Below are 20532 nucleotides of genomic sequence, written 5' to 3'. Positions count from 1 at the left end.
AATACATTCCTATAGTCTAATGTTTCAAATGAATCATGGGAAGGCTAAAATCATGTGCCAGTTATGAGAAAATTGATTATGCTCATCACTTCGGTTTGAGCTTCCAATCATCCAGGAAGCATGTGAAGCTTAGTAGGTGAAGCAGCAACTTTACATGTGCACACAAAAAGTTACCCTTTCCTTTCTCAACTCTCAGAATCTACCTGGAATACCATTTTCATAATAAAACCACACCTTGCTCAAAAGAGGATAGGAATAACCAAGCCAGCAACATGAAGAAAATATCTAGCACGTTCATGGAGGCATTCCTGATATTGATGCTGATTTTATCAGTGACAGCAACAGAAATGGATGCAAGGAACGAAGAAGACGTTGTTGCAGCAACCAGAGAGATGCAGAAGGCAAATTACTTTACCTTTGTAATGCTCATAAACATGTCTCCACCTGACACAAGACTCGTGGGGAATGTGACTTTCTTGATGCCCAACGATCGAATGCTAGCTAACATGGTTTTGCAAGAAGGATCTGTCTCTGACTTCTTGCTTAGGCATTCAATTCCGTCACCTTTGCTCTTTGAAGTCTTGGGACAGTTCCCAACAGGAACAGCTATTCCCACTTCATTACCTAATTGCATGCTCAGAGTATCTAACAATGGTAGGAAGAACTATGTTCTAAACAACGTTAAACTCATCAGCCCAAATATATGTGTAGCAGGATCCTCGATTCGGTGTCATGGAATTGATGGGGTTCTGTCAGAAGTTTGTACATCAGTAGGTAACTACAGTGTTCCCTCACTCACATGTGATAATAGCACACAACAACCTTTGTGTAAGGCCTCACCTATTTCACCTTCTTTGCCTTCAGCTCCTTCCCCTGCTAGGGACATCCTTAATAATTCTCCTACATTTCCAACACCTGATGCAACAACACACAAATCAGGATCTCCCTATCGGTTTTCTTATCATATATCCTTAGTCTTTTTAATGTTGTCTCTTATAGGCATCTCTATCTAATTCAGACACATTAATTGATTAGGATTATATGCAATTGATATTAATTCTTCAACTAATTAATAATTTAAGTTTTAATTTTATAAGTGTAAACTCTTAATTAGCACTACAACATTTAGTAGCTACAGCAACATTTACTTAGCTACATTTATTAAAAATGTTACTATAGGTATAATATAGTTACATTTTCTTAAAATGGTTACTATAAAAAATATTAATATTAATATTAATATTGTAACACTTTTAAAAAATGTCACTATAGATAATTACATTACACTTTCCTGTTTTTAGTAACATTTTCATTATCATAACTATTAAAAATGTTACTATACATCAATCTTATAAATTATAATAATATTTTTTAAATAAATATTATTATAAGTTGTATTTTAAATAAAAGTTATTATAAATTATTAATTCACTCAGTAAAGAAAGTTCAGGCACAAATGTCTCTCACGTCCATTGGCATTCTCTCCGTTGTATTGTAATTGTTTATCTAGTTCACTTGCATTCTTCCCTTTGCGGCTTCCTCTCTAGTCGCCACTCTCTTATATGCTCTCACTCATCGCTCTAGTAGGTCGCGAGTCATTTCTCTGCTCTTTAACACTCATCGTTCTCCTCATTCTAATTTCGACATCTCACGTCATAGGGTTCTAGGATTGACTTCTATTTGTTCTACATTGCTTCCCATCTCTTTGCAACGGTGCAATCAAAGTTAGTTTATCCCATTCTCTAACCTATGCAATTTAGGGTTTAGTTCCTGATTTGGATAATTTTTTTGAAATTGGTTTAATTACTTTTCCTCGTGTCTATAATTGAGGGTTGTTGTTGATTTTGGATTTGATTGTCTCCTACATGTATTTGTTTTTTAAAATGCATATTTAGCATTCTTTAAGAATTGATCTATAAAAATTCTTATTTAAATCTATTTTTTATGTTCCTTAAGAACTTGTCAAAATTAGTATCACAAAAATGGAGAAATAGAATCACTAAATGTGGTGTAACTCAAAATAAAAATTTAACCAAATGGGATTCATATGGAAAAAGCCCATTAATTCTTTACAAAGAACAACAAGGAATCTCATTAAAAAAAAAATAGAAAACAATATAAATACGATCTTTTATCCTATAATTTTATGAATTATGCAAATAAGAAAGACTCATATATTTATCGATATAGATCCCTATTTCAATCAAATAAAAACACAATGATTTCTTCTAATTACAATACATATAAAAAAAGACTTATTTGATAGAATAAGTAATATTTTTATCAAGAATTATATAGCAGAAGATACTATTATTATAAATTCGGATAGAAAATATTTGGATTGGACGGGAATCAATAGAAAAATACTAAATCGTTCCATATGCAATCCGGAGAATTGATCTATAAAAATTAAAATCAAATTTTTTTATGATTAGAAGACATCAATTGGTCAAAAGAAATGTTTGTATGACTATTTATATTAGTGATATTTTTATAATGTTGCCTTAACAAAAAAAAAATATCATTAAATTTTGTTAGTAATAATTTTGAAATGTCTCTTTATTTCAAAAAAATGTTATCAATGACTTTTAGTAACATTTTTATGATAGTCACTCATTTATAAAAAAATTATAACTAGAGTAACATTTTTTAAAATATTACATTTTTATTAAATAAATGTTACTAAAAGTATCTAGTAACATTTTTATAAATGTCTCGATTGATACGTAAAAATGTCATTAATATTTATTAATAACATAGAATATACATAACATGTAGTATAATGTTACTAAATTATATTTGTAACATTTTTTATAATGTAGTAACATTTTTTAAATGATACTAAAGAACAAATATGTAGTAATATGCATTCGTAAAATAAAACTAAAATGTTGAAATATCATATAGACATATCATTTTTATCATTTTATATGTATTATATGTTTCAATGTATAATTGTGTTAGACGTTTATAATTTAATAAACTAACCAACAACTTTCAGTTACAAAATAATGAAATATGTAATAAAAGAATTATGTAATATAAAATTAAATTAAGGATAATAAATCAACATATTAAAATATAAAAGTCATTAATGAAAATATATAAAATAAGATACAAGCACAAGTTTCCTTCATGTTTCTCGATAATCACATTTATTTATTGCAATAAAAAATCCTTTTTTTAATAGCAACCACCAACTATGTTGCATGACACTGGCATTATAAAATTCGGAGTAAGAGAAAACCCTTGTTCTTAATCAATGTAGCGATGAATTACAACTCTATTAATGTCCTTTTAAGGTTATGTGTTATGATTTTTTTTTCTCTTCTTAGTATTATATATCATTCTTAGTGGACTTTTAACGAAGTATATTTTTTTAGAACGACTTACTATTTGAGTGAGTTCTTTTTTCTTGAAATGCACCATTTTGGAAATGCCTTCCCGATCTTCCACACCACAAATTTTAAGCCTAGTAAGAAAAAAAACATGTTATGTCCAATGTTCATTGACATGATTTCAATACATGAGACGTTGAGTGATTTGAGTCGCTGAAAGTTTGAACCCAATCAGACTTGACATGTTTAGATAAAGTGGTGATTAGTGATATGAAAAAACAAAAATGTGCCAAGAATAACAGTGGGAAGGTTAGGAAATTGGAATTTAATAATGACATACTAAGGTGGTTAAACGAGAATAGGTGCAAAAGAGAACGTAGTATAATTTTACTAATATTGGACTAGATATTACATCGATTCTAATTTAGTCGACGTAAAAAACGATAAATTGTATTAATTATGTAGTATAATTGATGTAAAGTTATAAATTTTTTAAAAATTTAAAAAAAATTATTTCACTATACATATAATATCATTTAAGTTTAACAAAATGTCATTAGGATGAAATTGAACATGGTAGCAAAATTGTAATTAATAAAGGACTTATTATATCGGTTAAGTTGAGAACTAATATATTAAATAAAAACAACATCGGTTAAACAAAATAATGATGTAGGGATTTTAATTTTTTCATATCTTCATTTACATGTATTTGTTTATTTCGTTATTGTCTTAATGTTATTTATTTATGTGTGTCACTCCTCTTATAGTGACTCATCATGAAAGGTGTTCGAACATCGTTACTATCTCATAATCCATCTTTATTGCCTCAAAATGTCGTGTCCCACGTCGTTATGAATGTTGTTCGGTCATTGTCATTCACACTGTCGATGGTGGAGAATCGTGCTTTGAATGTGATGTCGCTCTTAACGTGGAGGTTTTGTTGTTGGTGATGGAGGTTTGTGTTCTAGGTGTTATTCTGAGTGTTGAGATGCATGTTTCACCTTCTTTCACTCAACTTTATCGTTTGCAAGCCACCTTAATTGTATATCATTGGTGTCTGCATCAATATCCCCTTGTTGTTCGAAACCAAAGTTCAAAACAACATTTTTATGTTTTGTCATTATGTATTGCGTCATTCTTAAAACTGTTTGCAAAACCATACTTTATATATCAGTTAGGATCATACCCATTGTAATTTGTATATATTAATCAACTTTTAACCATGTAAAAAACACCACATTTTATATGTCGACTACATCTATATTAATAATTTGAACTATGTAGAATTCACAAAATAACTTGTGTAATAAATGTTTTTTGTAGTAGTGGTGAAAGTAAAAGCACGAGAAAAAAAAGTTTAGTGGTCAAGTATAGGGGTAAAACTTTAGAGGTAAAACTTTAATGAGTAACCGGAAGTAAGTCTTTAAATGTCTTTTCATAAGATCTTTTAATAACATCTATTAGTAAGACAAACCATATGCGTGGGAATGATTGAGTGGTAAGAGTAGGAAGCCCAGGAACAACCTTGATCACTAACAAGAATTAAGTCCTTGAATGTCTTTATATAGGATCTTTAAGTATAGTCTTTAAATTATTTCTATTATTAAGGTCAAATATTAGGTTGAATGTATCTACATAAGATCTTTGGGTATAGTATTTGAATTATGTATATTACTAAGGTAAAATACTAAGGGAAAGAGACTTCAACAATAAAACATACAATCCGAGACTTTTACATATTTATCATTAGTGGTGAACCTACATGTACATAAGGGTGTGCCGTGATTTTGTTAAAATTATTACCAAATATTTGAAGAAAAAAAAATGTTTTGTCCCTCTTCATCTTATATGTTTGTCCTTCCTAATTTTGTTTCTCTAAATTCTTTACTTTTCTTGATTTAAAATTTAAATAATTTTTAATTGTCATGTTGACTTAGGATTTTAAATCCAACAATGTTTCTCATGAATTTGCCAAATTCTCCTCCTTATTCCATTTAATTAAACTTAATATCTCATTATTATCATAGTGCAACACAATGATGTCATTATTGTGTTGGTTACTAACCATATTAAACATCATTTTTCTTTCTTCTTTAATAAAGTATCAAGTCCAATGCTATTTTTCCTTCTTCTATTAGTATTTTGGTAGATCATTTTTAATTTTTCTTGTAGTTTTGAATAAAAAAGTATTAATACTGCAAATTGAAATAACAAATATTTTATTACTGATAATATGTGAAAATTATACAAATTACAAAATTAAAACTGTAAAAAAAAAAACATTGTAACAGTAACTTAAAACATTGTTTTTATGAAAACAAGTAAAAAAATTGAATTAATAAGCTTATTCACTCTTATCTGAAAAATATCACGCAAAAAATTGGTAAAGATTTTTTTTTTCCACCAAGCATACTCGATCATTGCCGATGATCAGGGCAGAGGTAGGGCAGAGGTGGGGAATTGTTACATTTAAGTTTTCAATTTAGTAACGAAATCAACGTGTTAAAAGATTATCTATTACTTATTAAAATATGTCGCTACTTTAATACCTTATTCTATATTATTACAAAATTGGTCTTTTAATAAAATGGTTCATAAATTAAATCTTGAAAAATACATTTAATAATAGTCTATATATCACCAGGGGTTGGCATAAATAATAACTTATGTCATCGTGATATAAGATTTGAAGAATAATAATATCAAATATGAAATATATTAATTTGAGAAAAAAAAAGAATATCTACCTTATATAAGTGTTCAAATCCTCTAGTATCAGTTATTTATGAATAATTATCACTTGGGTTTAGAGAAACATAAATAAGATCCTTACAAAGTTACATTTGAAATATTTAAGAAACTTTTATAGTATAATCATCTTTTTTTCGAAAAAACTATACCCCACGAAAAAGCAACCATCTGAAAAAGTGATTGAAACTTTTGATGGATAAAAGAAACAACAACATTTCTCCACCGTGGGGTTTGTTCTACCTTAATGTTTATATATATCATTTAAAATTTTTAGTGAATTAAGGAATATTTAATTAATATAATATAAGTTATGTTTAAAATAAGTAAACTATTTTTAAAATAAAATATAATAAAAGAAAAATCACCTTTTTGAACACTTGCACTTTTAATTTATATAAAATTAACCAATTTTGGTTTTGATTTATATACATTTTTTTTGCTTGTTTTCATTTATGTAAAATTTGAAATCAATCTTTTTAATTCTATAAAAATTATGATTTTTTTTATCTAGTCTATAAAGATATTTTCTTTATTTTTTATCTCTAAAAAATTATAATAATAACAATAGTTATTATTCTTAATTTTCATTATAATATAGATAAATAAGATATGTTTTATAAACATTAAGAACTTTTTAAGTGTCATGTCACAACACTAATATATACATAATTTGAAACAGTCACTTGGCATTTTATTCTATAGAAAAAAATAATAATATTTATTTTTATAATAGGAAAAATCAAATAAAATTTTACATATAACCAACTTGCTCATTTCAGAGTAATGAAAACACATTTAAACATCTCTTTAATAACAAAATAAAAATTAAATTTTGGTTGCTGTCAATAGTTGAATATCTAAATGTTACTTTAATCATTGGATACACTAAATTCTATATAAATAAATTGTGTAAACTTAGTGGTCAACATGTACTCTTTTTTTTTAAACAAATACGTGGAATACATAACAATTAATTTTTTCTAAATGCTAAAAAACATTTTTCATATAAAAACATGTGTATGAAACTTAAAAGAATACAAAAAGTTAAAAAATAATTATAAGTTATAATAATTTAGATAAAATAACAATTTATTTGAAATTGTTTTCACAGATTCCGCTTATTGTATCTAGTATCACGAACCTTTATCTTTTAAATTAATTGAAATAAAACTTCAGTGTTAAATTCATAAAATAGAGATTTGTTAGCTCATATTCACAATTTTTAGGACCGTCAAGTTACTGTAGTTTTAGATATTTTAGAATTAGCAAATACATTAAAAATCACATAAGTAAACGAGTTTGTTTTTTATTTAAAGAATTAAAAAATATAGTTTCTTTGTTAAGAGTCATGGTAATCTATAACAATATATAAAGGAGATTCTCTGTTTTGTGTACACATTTTAAAATATTAATTTTACCATTTAAATATAATAATTTATTAAATTTTTAAAAATTGACCGTTATTTTTACAAGTTTTTTATAAAATCGACTATCTCTGCTTTTTCTCTTCTTCTTTATTTATCAATGATGATTCTTTCATCTGTTCTGATATATTTCACTTTATTTTTAATAAATATAATTTTAGTTTATATATTAACTTAATAACATTACAATATTATTACTTACTAATATAATATCACCTATATTTAAAAAATGTATACACACCTTTTTTATATTTATGCCAGTAATACATTAAAAACATTGAGTATTCTATAATCTTCAATAAATATTTTCACCTTTTCTTTTATTTTTCCATATTTACTCCTTTTAAGTTCAATAATAAATATTTTAAATTTTTTCTAAATTATGTCTTAAATCTTTTAGAACAAAGTCAAATTAAAATTCTTAATTGAGTGCATATTAACAAATCTTACTTATAATGATACTTCTAGTTTGTTAAATAATTTAATATTAACTGTTTTAAGAATAGTAGATGTTAGTTTCTTGAGCTGTCAAAAGAAAATAGAAAATGTTGATTTGGAAATACAACGCACTTCGCACACACAGCATTGTCCCAACAACGAACAACCTGATGAATCAGGTGTCGGAACACACCACGAAACAATCACCCACCATCACGGAATCCTAAACCTAGTAGTAGCGGTTTAAATTTAACGTTTAAATTAAAAATGAAAGAGTAAATATTAGAAAAAACAACTCAGAACGCTGCGGTAAACAAAATAAAATAAAAATAAAGAAAAGCAAATCACGAGGGAGAGGAGGGAAGAAAACCCCCCAATAATTTTTGTTTGTTCCTTGCAAGTAAAAGGAACGAACAGACACTGAAGATCCCGTCCCAACCGCACAACGCGCTGTTTGGGAGCAACGCGAAATCTCACCCGCATTCCTCGTTTCCTCTCACTCCAAAAGGCCTCATCCAAACACCCCTCTCTGCCTCAGATCTCGCCGCGAGATGGATCAATTGTCGGCGATCAGCGAGGACCTGGCCGAGATCGAGGGGCACATCGCCGACAATTTGCGCGCCCTACAGTCAGAACTTCAACCTCATCGCTTTCTTTCGTGTTCCGTTGCTACATTGTTTTCTCATGTTGTTCTTGTTGTTGTTGCTGCAGAAATGGATTTCAGAAGTTGGAGAAGATTAAGGATTCGAATAGACAGAGCAGGCAGCTGGAAGAGCTCACGGAGAAAATGCGAGAATGTAAACGGTATTTTTCACATTCTACATACGAATCATTCGTTATAGAGTTTCGATTATGTTGTTTACAATTCGCGTATTCGAATTGCATTTGTCTCACATTGATGAGAGCTTTGTGCAAGAGAGCCTGTATAATCTGTCACAATTTTCAGATCTGGAATACTGAAAATTCATGACCAGAAACCTGTATATAGGGTGAGGTTTTAATTTGTGTTCGAAAGCCTGATTGTGTGATTGTCCTGATAATCGTTTGGCATTGGAGAACACCTTTGATTTGAGGTTTTGCTGTGGCTGCCTCATCTAGTGTGTTTACGGTTGGATCCCATTTTGCAGGCTTATCAAGGAGTTCGATAAAGAAGTCAAAGCTTTGGAGAATAACTTCGATAGAGAAACCAACAAAATGTTGAATGAGAAAAAGCAGTCAATGGTCAGATGCTTGTCGATTGTTTTTTTTTTTCCCGTTCATATTTTAATCGATATGTCTTTGCATTTTAGGTTTATTGATTTCCATAAATTATGCACGACGTTTGTCAATGTTACTTATCAGCATCTTCTATTTTTGTTGCAGATCAAAGAGTTAAACTCATATGTTGCTTTGAAAAAGAAGTAAGTCAAAACATCGTATAAGCTATCGATTTATTCCGTTTGGCAGACATAGTTTTTTCTTACTTCTGCAATTTCGAAAGTCATTATATTCTGACATTAGTGGATGTATTCCTTGATATCAACAACCAATTCTAGTGTGTGCTATATTGCAATGCAGGTATTCTACAAATATTGAGCAGAAACGAATTGAACTCTTTGAGGGGCCAAGCGAAGGTTTTGCTGAAGAAAATGGCTTGCTAGCATCCTGTAAGCAGACCGATTTTTTTATATTGTACATGCGGGTATTTATTTTTCGTATCACATTTTCTGCTTTCAAATAAATGAAAGCCTATAATAATTTTTGTTTTACTACTTGGTACATTATTGCTAGAACAGACATATATGTTGCCAACCAGTATGCAAGTAGGATAATGTGGTGAGTATGAGTGGAGATACAAAGTCTTTAATCATTATTGTGAAAATGAGAAATGAGAAATGACAAAATAATTATCATTTTTCTGCGAAGTTTTATTTTGAGAGAATCTCTTGGTGTGCTTTGACCTAATTCAACATGGGTGTGCATGCTCTAAGTTCCTGTCTGGCCCTGCTTTGATTTTTTTCATTTTTTAAGAAATGTTTTTTCCAGAGCTTCAACAGTAAACATAATTAGAGGGAAATAAATTTTTTTCATTTTTTAAGAAATGTTTTTTAACGGCATATTTTCTGCCTTCTCTGTCACTGAAAGGCATTTGCATGTCTGTAGTTTTGGTCAACTGCCTGGAAGTCTTAAAAGCCTTTGAAAGAAAGAAAACTAAAAACAAGCCGTTTAGCAAATAGAATTAAGATCTATACTATTGTGCTTAACATTGACCATATATGATTTATTACAGCAATGACTAACGATCAGCTAATGGATCATGGGAATAGGATGATGGATGAGACAGATCAGGCCATTGAAAGGGGAAAGAAGGTAGGTCTATTTCTTGGGTGTCACATCTTTTAAAATTTGCAGTGCACAACTAATTTGTCTATAGTTTGTTATTGTATTTTTTCTAGTCCAAGGAACCCAAAGTGAAATCACATTGGTTCCTCCACTTGTTTATTGTATGTAGCAGCTGTGGAAATGCAGGGACCTTAAGTTATTGTTACCGTCTTTCTGGTCTTCTTATTTTTCTGTCCTGCTATGATATTTGTTTCTTGTTGTTTAGCTGGCATTTGCTTGCCATTTTGCTTATTTGCTACACGTTCTTCCTCAATTAAATTTACATTGTAAACTTTCTGAGTGTTTTAAATTGACATTATGCTCTTGAAGAACTACTTTCCCAATCTTCCTTTTGTTCACTCCCATTCTATTATCATCTTTGCTAGACTTTTTCTGGCTCTCCATGAAATGAAGGTATGTGTGATGGAGGTGAGGGAGAAAGGATATTTTTCAACAGTAGTAGGCGTGCAAAGGCATAGCTATATAAGACTATAATCCCAACCAATATGCACCATAGCCTATATCAATAGTTTTCAGCACACCAAAATATCATTTTAGAAATAAAGCAAACAAAAAAAGAGTTGGAGAACCAAACCAAATCCACTAAAACTTTAGAAAATCTAGTTTGACATGCCCAAACGATTTGTAAAAGAGTCTTGCACAAAAGATGGGATATGATTGCAAAGAAGTAAACCCTGAAGAGTATTCCCACAATAAGTTTATCAGCACAATTTGAAAATGTGTGAAACCCTAAAATACACAGGCTTGATGAGCTTAAAATTTTTTTTCCACATGCTTCTTAACTACCAAAGATACATCAGGAAATGCTCGAACCTCGAATAGAGAATCCCATTCCAGCCAAAGATGCAGCCACTCTCTGCCATAAGAAACTTCAATGGCCAAAATAGCACTCATAATTTCAACGTAAAGGCATCCTTAACACCAAGTGGAGCAGTAAATCATCCAAAAGCAGTAGCCAAATTATTTCTGAAAATTCCAACACAAGCAGCTGGTCCAGGGAAGCCTCTAGCTGCCACATCAGTGTTACATTACCCACACGACTTGAATAATCTCTTGATAGATTTTCTAGGATGTCCAGACACAACAAAGGCTTTTATTATATCAAATTCTTCAATATTGTTTGTTATTCACGATACCAGCACAAGAACTACCTGCAAGATTATCATTTGTAAAAATTCTCTTCTTCATGTAATGATAATCTATTCTACCATTGTCAAACCTCAATTTATTTCTGCTGAACCCTATTTCATTAATAATACAAATTACCACAGCCTAGATAATGGTCCTTACCTTTTTATAACAGACCAAGTAGATTCCAAGAGAAGAGTGATCAATAGGAATCCTGATAAAATGGTAAAGTCAATTCCACAACCTGGCAGCAAAAGGGCAGTGAAGAAAGATATGACCAGCTGTTTCCTCATGCTGACAACTATGAGTACACGGGGAATCTACTGTACACTGTGAATGATTTAGAAGGAGAGATTGCCTTGTTTCAGATGTTTTTAGTTTTAGCCATGATCTGTCCATACTCTTCTATGTGCATTTATGCTTGTTTCATTGAAAGCATACCATCAGTTGTATTTTCTCATGTCATACTATCTTGGCTGTCACAGAAGGGAATAGTAATTCTACTGACCTCACAGCAACCAGATCAGAATGGTTTTGTACCAAAATTCCAGGGATATTTCATTTATGATTCTGAATAAAATCTGCAACAGAAGCTTTTAAAGAATGAAGTTGTCAGGAAATATTTAGAGTTTCTACAATAGGCCTAGAGAGCCTCGTATCTACCCAAAAGTTGATGTTCTTCCCATCTTCTAACTGGCTTGTAATGTGATTATGAACTCCCTCAATATTGTATTTTATCCCTGCCCAAATAGAAGAGAGAAGGAAGGAGCTAAAAGGCGTAACTCTTGTGATAACCCTTGCTTGAATGATTTTTCCCATTCAATTGACAGTTAACATTTTCCAACCTGGTTTAAGCATTGCTGCTTGTTTGATATCAGAAATTAGTCTCAATCCAAGACCCTCTTCTGTTAGGCCGACAAACCTTACCCCTTGTTCAGAAGTGGCATATCTTTTTTGTCTTTAAGATAATTGTACGGTTTTTGTATGATATTGTATACTCACTTAGACCAGTGTAGCAATTAGAGAACTTATCCATGTGCATTGTTGAACTTTATGTGTAAAAGACTTGCATTTTATGTGTAACTAACCTGAAAGGCCACAATTGAACTCTCTATCCGCTGGAAGTTTGAAGGGATGAGAAAGTTGTTGTGAAATGAAAAATTCTTGATGATGTTTAATTTGAATATTCTTTACATATAACTTTTGCTTCCATCTTGTGGGTAAAAGGGGAAGTTTGCTGATACGAAGTTGATTACTGTTAATCCCTTTGAATAGGTCGTTCTAGAAACAATAAATGTTGGTACAGAGACTGCAGCAGCTCTTAAGGCTCAGGTATGATTCTTGTGCATAGTCCCATACCCCAAAATTAACGAAGAAAAAACAGACTTAATTCGACATGGGGCTAAGTGTACACTCTTCTATGTATAGACGGAACAAATGAGCAGAGTTGTCAATGAGCTGGATTCGATCCATTTCTCTTTGAAGAAAGCATCACAATTGGTCAAGGAAATCGGTAGGCAGGTCAATTTCTACAGAATCCACATCATTTCATTACAATGTAGTTACTATATGTATGAATCATTCATCTAACGTATAGGTGCTTTTATAATAGGTTGCTACTGACAAGTGTATTATGGTGCTACTTTTCCTTGTTGTCATGGGAGTAATTGCTATCATTATAGTAAAGGTAAGAGAATATGACTTTTTAACTAAAGGATTAATTCAGAACCGTCATCCTCTATTATTGTATTTGTAGGTGAATTTATTGGCCGGGAATTTTTTTTTGCACTTAACGGTAAAAATTGCTTGACAATGTTTAAGGATATATATGTTGCTTATGGAGCATATTATATTTATTTATCGATTAACCATGAAAAAGAACTTCCCTTTCCAAGTCTTTCACTGGATACAGAATTTGATGGCCTTCATTAGTTTGTGCATTTTTATGTGATATGCTAAGGTTCATTTTTTTGTCATTGATCGATGCAGCCATGTGACAGTTATCATAAAAAAACTCTTCCAAAATCTATTTGCAGTATGTTTCAAAAATATTGTTTTCACCATTACGGTGCGGAAAAAACTAGTTCCCGTACACTTCAATTCATCCTCCAAAATGCCGGTGGCTTTGGACAAATTTGAAACAAAAATATCCTTGATTGAGTCCAGGGCAGTTAAAGGTGGTGAAAGAAGTTCTAAAATTTAAATAGTTACGAATGTTACAGTTTAGAATGCCATTTTTCTTTTTGGTAAAAAGTTCCATTCTCAACCTACTAGAACTAGATTCCAGAAGCCACCTTCGATAAGTATTGCCAAACAGCTCATTTTTATTGATTAAATCTTCTGACAGTGGTCAAATTATTATGAATTCTTTCAAAATTTCAGCTTGTGCACCCGGAGAACAAGGACATTCGCGACATTCCAGGACTGGCTCCTCCAGTTCAGAACCGAAGACTGCTTTGGAGTCATAGTTGAAGAGTTAAAATGAACATGGTGATGACTGATAAGCTTATGACAAATGCGTTGGGGACACTAAAATGACCATGTTTATGACTTCATCAAATTGATTTGACGCTCTTTGGTTTGATGGTGATGACATTGGATGAAGTCATTACCAGAAACACAGTTGCCATTAATTGAGTTTGTTATTACATAATAGTAGAAGAGGGGTTGGTTGGCCTGAGGCATAATAGAACGTGGGTCTAGGAATGCACACTGGACTTTTTCTTGAACCGAACCATTTTTACTACCATACAGGTTCTGTCTATCGAATCATAGGGAAAGCCAAACAAATGGGCCCTCAAGATTCTTTGTTGATTGACTTGCCGTCAATCATGTAATGTACGGTGCCATTTACTGTATACCTTCACTTCTAACAAACCTACCTAGTATTATCAATTTATAATATAAGCACTGATTTATCATGTTTAAATCTTGCAAATCCTTTGCTTTGTTTTAATCGATGTCCACATTGCCCTCTGTCACGCTTGGTTGACATCCCATTGATCCATGATGAGCCCATCAATGTTTTATTTTATTGCTGAGAGTGTGACAACCTATTTGGTTGCAAAATTTTATTTTAGGTGGTTCCTGTCTTATAGTAGCTGCTAGCTTGACTTTTGATGAGGATTGTGATTTTGAAGTTGACCGAGGATTCTTGTAGGGACTAGGGACTGTGGTCCAATTGGGGTCATGAGTTGAAGAACTTTTTTCTATTCATGTGCCAACTACTCGTGTCATAATTGGGCTAGTTGGTGTATTAAGCTGACAATAACCACGAACTGGTACGATCTTACTGTTTTGGTAGGGATCGGTGCTATACGAGGAAGAGTTATCAGTCTTTTACTTTTTATACCTAATAAATATGAGTTTTTAATTTTCTTTTATTTTTTTAAAAAATAATCTCTATATGAAAAGAATCCCAACCCTCTAACGTGACCAATTCACCTTAGAGGTAATTGATCAGAAATCAACAATTGATATTGCATAAGTACTAAAAAAAATTAAAATATGAATTATTGATTCCCATTCACTATTGGAATTTCTTATTTATTTTAAAAAGTTAAATTCAAATAATAATAGCAATAATAATGATAACGAAGAGGCGGTTTAATACTTTTTTTCATAACAAAATGCTATACACAAATTTACGTTGATGTTATCATTTCTATAATCTATCTATAATAATATATAAAGAGGATTCCCTATTTTGTGTCCACATTTCATAATATCAATTTTTTAAAATTAATGATTATGTTTACTTATTTTCTATAAAACTGTTTATTTTTTTTTCTTTTTTTTATTCATCAACAATTAATTTCTCTATTCATTTCACTTTATTTTTAATAATTATAAATTTATTTTATATATTAATTTAATAATATTACACTATTATCACATATTAACATACTATTATTCGTATCTAAAACATTTATCGCGCTTGTGTGGATATCGTGTCTGTGTGGCTAATACTATATTAATAATGTTATGAACCAATCCCATTAACGAATGAATCATACTAGTGAAATGTTCTGTTAATATAATGCATTGTATTATTAATAAAATTCGACAATATTTATACTAATATTTTTTTATTAAATGAATAATTATGCTCACTTATCAAAGTTGACAATTAGGAACAGTGCACTTATTTTTAATGTGTGTGCCTACATCTATTTTTCATAAGCTTTTTTAATATTCAGCTGAATGTTTTTCAAATAAAAACATTTGGTTAAATCAAAATAAATAAAAAATGTCTCTTAATTAACTTACTTATGTTGTGTTTTTTTTATTCCTCTAGTTGAAGGAGATTTTATGTAAAAATCTTAAGATCTCCTATTTTACTTGTACCGTTAAATTTTATCATACATTTAGTAAAATGCTTCACACATGATCTAATAAGTAAAGAGATTTATTATCTTATGCTACTCATTTCATGCTCTAGTATGATTTTAAAACCATCATTTTCAAAAGAACCAAACCATGCTCAAAAAATATCGCAAACCATTTGATCATCAATGGAGGACAGCAAGAAAACCAATGTTAATGGTTGAGGTTGATAATAGATATAAAACCCTAGTTTAACAATATTTATAAGTAAAAGGTAGATGGATTTGGATTACTTATTAACGAATATGAGTGTATGATCTATCCAAGTTCATAAATATCTACTACCTATCAATATTAAAACATCAATATATATCAATTTTCACTTATTTTTGTTTGATTAGGTATTTTTTTAACATGAAGCAAGATAAATTATATATTGGCGAGAGTGATCCATATTATTAATTGTATTCTTAGTCTGATTGGGTCAATACACAGCATCCTCTTTTTACTACTTTTAGCTGCTGACGTTCTTGAAAATTGAAGAAAAATGTCAACCAATATTTTCTATTATTTAATCATTCTATACTCTTGTGGAATACTTTTTTAAATTAATATACATTAAGAGTAAACATAATACTTTAAAATATAAATTATTTATATTTAACACTTCTATACGAATGTTTAAGATTTATGAAAAAAGAATACTATAGGAGGCTACACCCTCTCTTTTTTCTTCTAAAATTTAGCTTTCCCAAATTGATAATCCAAAATTCAGTTTGACGAAATTCAAAATCCGAAAAGAGCTTAGGAATATAAAAGATGGAAAGAAGACCAAAAAAAGTTGAAAAGTCAAGCATAACATGAATATAGCTTTTAACCGTATCAAACAACATATTTAGTGCATCAGTAATTTAAAATCAATTATATTTAATCTTTAATACTACTGCTGCAGAAAGGGTTGGTTATTGATTCTCCAACGGCATCGATAAAAGATATTTTTTCAAGAATTATATAGTTGTGTGTGTGGCACCCTTGTTATTTTACCCAAATTCAAGTGTTATGAAATATACTTGCACTTAGGTTTTGTTTGTATAAATGGAAAGTTGAAGATGCCAACCACCCAAATTCATTGCTCTCATTTTATCATCATCGCATTTTGAAACTTTTGCACCATTCAACCTTACACCATGCTCCACATACCACAATACAAACAGAGTCTAACTCATGCTAAATTTAAAGAAACACATGACAACAAAGAAAAAAAATCTATTCTTCAAATACTAAACTCTATGTCTTACTGTTTGTGAATGAGATACGGTAATCCAACCGATAGATTGAAATTAATTCTAGTCACAAACAAATTAATGATAAACTCAACCTAATTTCATTTAAACTGTGAACTAAACAAACTAAACTAAAAGTTTAATTTAATTTAGATTCTATTTTTTTTTTCTTGGCTTATCTCATTTTATGAAATTTGTTGGTCGATTAGTTACATCAAATTTATTTTGAGAGTTGTAGTCAAAGAGGTACAAAAGTTGTGACCCGTAATATTGGGCATGAAGAAAAAGACAGATTAAGATTTTATTGAGTTACAAAAATGAAAAAAATTGAATTCTTTCTTCAGTTTTTGGTGTTGATGTTATATTTAGTCTTTAAAATAAATTGATAGATATAATTTTTTTTATGTTTTAAAATATTTTTTAATATATCGGTGTATTTTGAAAATTTAGTATAGAAATAATATAAAAAACTTAAACAGAACAAAAAAAAATGTTGAGAGAGCGATGTGACAAAGGAAGCTATGAGACCCGACCCAAATTTTTTGCGACAAAGCAAAAGAAAGCTACATATTCATATTCCAGCTCACATACACACACCAAATTACCTTAACCTTTGAAAGGTCTTTCTTGGTTAGTCTTTTGGTCTTTCTTCCACACACACAACGTCGTAAACCCGCTTCACTCCTGTCTCTCTCTTCCTCCACGCGGGTGTGTTTCTGAATATCTTAAACTTTCACACCTCTGCTTCTTCTTCTCCATCGTTCCCATTCAGTATATTTCTTTCACTTCACGGAACCTAATCTTTTTTTCCCTTTTCCTCTCTCTTCGTCCCTTATCACAATTCACCGCCTCAATATATAATCAAGGTCCCATTTTCTCATCTGGGTCATCACCTTTATTCTCTCTTTCTCTTCTTCTGTTCATTTTCCCTTCTCCTTTATTTGATGGTGGTGACAAGATGAAGTGTTTCTTCTTCAAAGAGAAGTGTAAATCTGCCCCCGAATTGCATAAGAAGAAAAACCCCGCCGTGAACCGCGCCGCCAACTCCACCGGCTCCTTGTCGTCGCCCAAGAGCGTGAAGGACTTGTACAGAGAGAAAGAACACAGCTTCAGAGTTTTCACTTTTCAAGAGCTCAGAGATGCCACCCAAGGTTTCAATAGGACGCTCAAGCTTGGAGAAGGGGGGTTCGGGAGTGTGTATAAAGGATCCATCAGACCCTCCGATGGACAGGGTGATCAATTTCCGGTAGCTATCAAAAGGCTCAACACGCGTGGCTTCCAGGTATACACATGCTTCTTTTTCCATCCTCAATTTCTCTTCTTCTTTTGCTTTTCTTGAAAGATTACTCGATCCCGTGATCATTATTACTCTCTTTTTATTGCAATAGTTAACTTTTACTGTTTGACCCTTGTCAACTTTATTTTATTGATCGTGGGTCATAGTTTTATCATTTGTCCTACTGTGATCTCGTGAAGGAAAAATTTTATGCTTTGGGATCCAAAACTCATACTGCACAATTCTTTACAGCTCTGTTCAGCGAGTACAAGAATATTTTTCTATAAAAAAAATAGTTATGAGATATTTGCAACTGCATTGTTGTCTGGTTGGTGCATACAAAGTCAGATAACTATTTCTGCATTTGACATAAATGATCCAGAAGCACAACAAATTCTTGACGTTTTATTACTATTCTTATGGTTGTAATTTTTTGTTACCAAGGGTCATAAAGAATGGCTTGCGGAAGTTCAATTTCTTGGCATTGTTAATCACCCAAATTTGGTTAAGCTTTTGGGGTACTGCTCCGTGGACGGAGAAAGAGGAATCCAACGGCTGCTGGTGTACGAGTTCATGCCCAACAGGAGCTTGGAGGATCACCTCTTCAATAAAAGTTTACCACCACTACCTTGGAAAACAAGATTGGAGATTATGCTTGGTGCTGCTCAAGGATTGGCTTATCTCCATGAAGGACTCGAAATTCAGGTACTTCAAAAGTCTCATACTTTCCAAATTTTGAGATGATATAGTTGTCATTTTATTCAACTTCGTTGCATGCCATAGCATTTTCCCTTGGAAACTTTAATTGTATATCTGAATTCCTATCTTGGGAGGTAATCTTTTCATATTTTTTTTTTAATTTTTTTTGTCGAGAAGGTGATCTACCGAGACTTCAAATCTTCAAATGTTCTATTGGATGCGGATTTCCATCCAAAGCTCTCAGATTTTGGTCTTGCTAGAGAAGGACCACAAGGCGATCAGACGCATGTATCCACTGCGGTAAGTTCACTGCAGACAGTTAATGTCTGTTTCATATTTGTTGGTTTAACCTTAGCCAACCCCTTAAGATGTGATTTTAGCAACATTGCTATGATCCTATCAAAGGTTTCAAATTTGTAATGGTAGTCACAATTTGTTATGTTCTTTGATATTGCGGATAATAAGACAGATGAGACTACAACTGCTGTCATTGACACCTTCAAAGGAATAATGAGTCGAAATTTCCGTGGCATACAACAACAAAAGTTATGAACTCAAGACCAATGATTTGTCCTTATGTTGTTGTATTGTTTGGTTATTAGGTGGTTGGGACACAAGGGTATGCTGCACCAGAGTACATTGAAACGGGTCATCTGAAAGTCCAGAGCGACATGTGGAGTTTTGGTGTAGTACTGTATGAGATCCTCACCGGAAGAAGATCATTGGAAAGAAACCGTCCCACTGCAGAACAAAAGCTTCTAGATTGGGTGAAACAGTACCCTGCTGACACCAGCAGGTTCGCGGTGATAATGGATCCACGTCTCAGGAACCAGTATTCTCTCCAAGCAGCTCGCAAAATAGCCAAGTTGGCTGATAGTTGCTTGAAGAAGAATCCAGAAGACAGACCATCCATGAGTCAGATAGTGGAATCCTTAAAGCAAGCATTGCAACATTCTGAAACTCCGAACTCTTCTCAAGACATTGCTGAATCATCCTCTTCATCCCGGTCTAAATTTGTCCGAAAAAGTAAATAGTGAGTTTTGTTCTTTTGGAGGATCAAGAACTTGTGGGAAACGCAGTACTTTAACCATCTCTTATTTACCACCATCCACTTGTTCTCGAATCTCGTCAATATTCGAAGTCAATTTTGGGTATTTTTCGTTCTGCTTTGTTTGGCCCAGTTCAAACAAAACCACGTCCTTCCTTGCTTTGTCAGCTATTGGCTTTAAATACACTTTTTTTAGGTGAGATTGTAGAAAATTTTCAATTAATAAAATCATTCTTTACTTCAAAATCCAATGTTATTCCCATAACGGTGTCGATGGTCATTATTCCCCCAGGAATAGCAGGACTAGTTGAAATTGATTTCTGTAGCCAAGTCAAATTAGAAAATAGAATATTTCAACCTATAATATTACATTTTACAGCAAACATAAACAGAAAATGTTTTGTAAGATCAAATGATAATATTTTAAAAAAAAATG

General features: G+C 31.5%; 3 protein-coding genes across 3 annotated transcripts; all 3 read left to right on the top strand.

Annotated features, from left to right (window-relative positions):
* The first annotated feature begins 296 nt into the window (after positions 1-296).
* On the top strand, positions 297-1013 carry LOC114175503 (uncharacterized). Its single transcript, XM_085670471.1, has 2 exons — positions 297-774; positions 865-1013. The coding sequence occupies exons 1-2, from the start codon at positions 297-299 to the stop codon at positions 1011-1013; spliced, it is 627 nt and encodes a 208-aa protein (XP_085526597.1).
* Positions 1014-8298: 7285 nt separating this feature from the next.
* NPSN11 (Putative plant snare 11) lies at positions 8299-14224 on the top strand. The gene is made up of 10 exons (XM_028066491.2): positions 8299-8582; positions 8666-8758; positions 9082-9175; positions 9317-9354; positions 9512-9600; positions 10224-10303; positions 12740-12796; positions 12893-12985; positions 13077-13151; positions 13847-14224. Exons 1-10 carry the CDS (start codon positions 8506-8508, stop codon positions 13934-13936), a joined length of 786 nt encoding a protein of 261 aa, XP_027922292.1. The 5' UTR covers positions 8299-8505; the 3' UTR covers positions 13937-14224.
* A 3443-nt stretch (positions 14225-17667) lies between these two features.
* LOC114178398 (putative serine/threonine-protein kinase PBL19) lies at positions 17668-20342 on the top strand. Its single transcript, XM_028064263.2, has 4 exons — positions 17668-18355; positions 18794-19054; positions 19226-19348; positions 19651-20342. Exons 1-4 carry the CDS (start codon positions 18032-18034, stop codon positions 20080-20082), a joined length of 1140 nt encoding a protein of 379 aa, XP_027920064.1. The 5' UTR covers positions 17668-18031; the 3' UTR covers positions 20083-20342.
* Positions 20343-20532: the final 190 nt, after the last annotated feature.

The sequence above is a fragment of the Vigna unguiculata genome, chromosome 3, assembly GCF_037176805.1.
Source record: "Vigna unguiculata cultivar grain cowpea cultivar isolate G323 ecotype 2 chromosome 3, ASM3717680v1, whole genome shotgun sequence".
NCBI classification, from domain to species: domain Eukaryota; kingdom Viridiplantae; phylum Streptophyta; class Magnoliopsida; order Fabales; family Fabaceae; genus Vigna; species Vigna unguiculata.
This window is presented reverse-complemented; position numbering and strand designations above follow the sequence as displayed.

What these genes read in the sequence shown, in the direction of transcription:
- LOC114175503 (XM_085670471.1), top strand. Translation starts at nt 297, where the DNA reads ATGGAGGCATTCCTGATATTGATGCTGATTTTATCAGTGACAGCAACA. An exon ending in AGAAGTTTGTACATCAGTAG is followed by an intron (nt 775 to 864) that starts GTAACTACAGTG and finishes CTTTGCCTTCAG; the next exon opens with CTCCTTCCCCTGCTAGGGAC.
- LOC114178398 (XM_028064263.2), top strand. Translation starts at nt 18,032, where the DNA reads ATGAAGTGTTTCTTCTTCAAAGAGAAGTGTAAATCTGCCCCCGAATTG. An exon ending in ATGAAGGACTCGAAATTCAG is followed by an intron (nt 19,055 to 19,225) that starts GTACTTCAAAAG and finishes TTTGTCGAGAAG; the next exon opens with GTGATCTACCGAGACTTCAA. An exon ending in AGACGCATGTATCCACTGCG is followed by an intron (nt 19,349 to 19,650) that starts GTAAGTTCACTG and finishes TTTGGTTATTAG; the next exon opens with GTGGTTGGGACACAAGGGTA.
- NPSN11 (XM_028066491.2), top strand. Translation starts at nt 8,506, where the DNA reads ATGGATCAATTGTCGGCGATCAGCGAGGACCTGGCCGAGATCGAGGGG. An exon ending in GACAATTTGCGCGCCCTACA is followed by an intron (nt 8,583 to 8,665) that starts GTCAGAACTTCA and finishes TTGTTGCTGCAG; the next exon opens with AAATGGATTTCAGAAGTTGG. An exon ending in AAATGGCTTGCTAGCATCCT is followed by an intron (nt 9,601 to 10,223) that starts GTAAGCAGACCG and finishes GATTTATTACAG; the next exon opens with CAATGACTAACGATCAGCTA.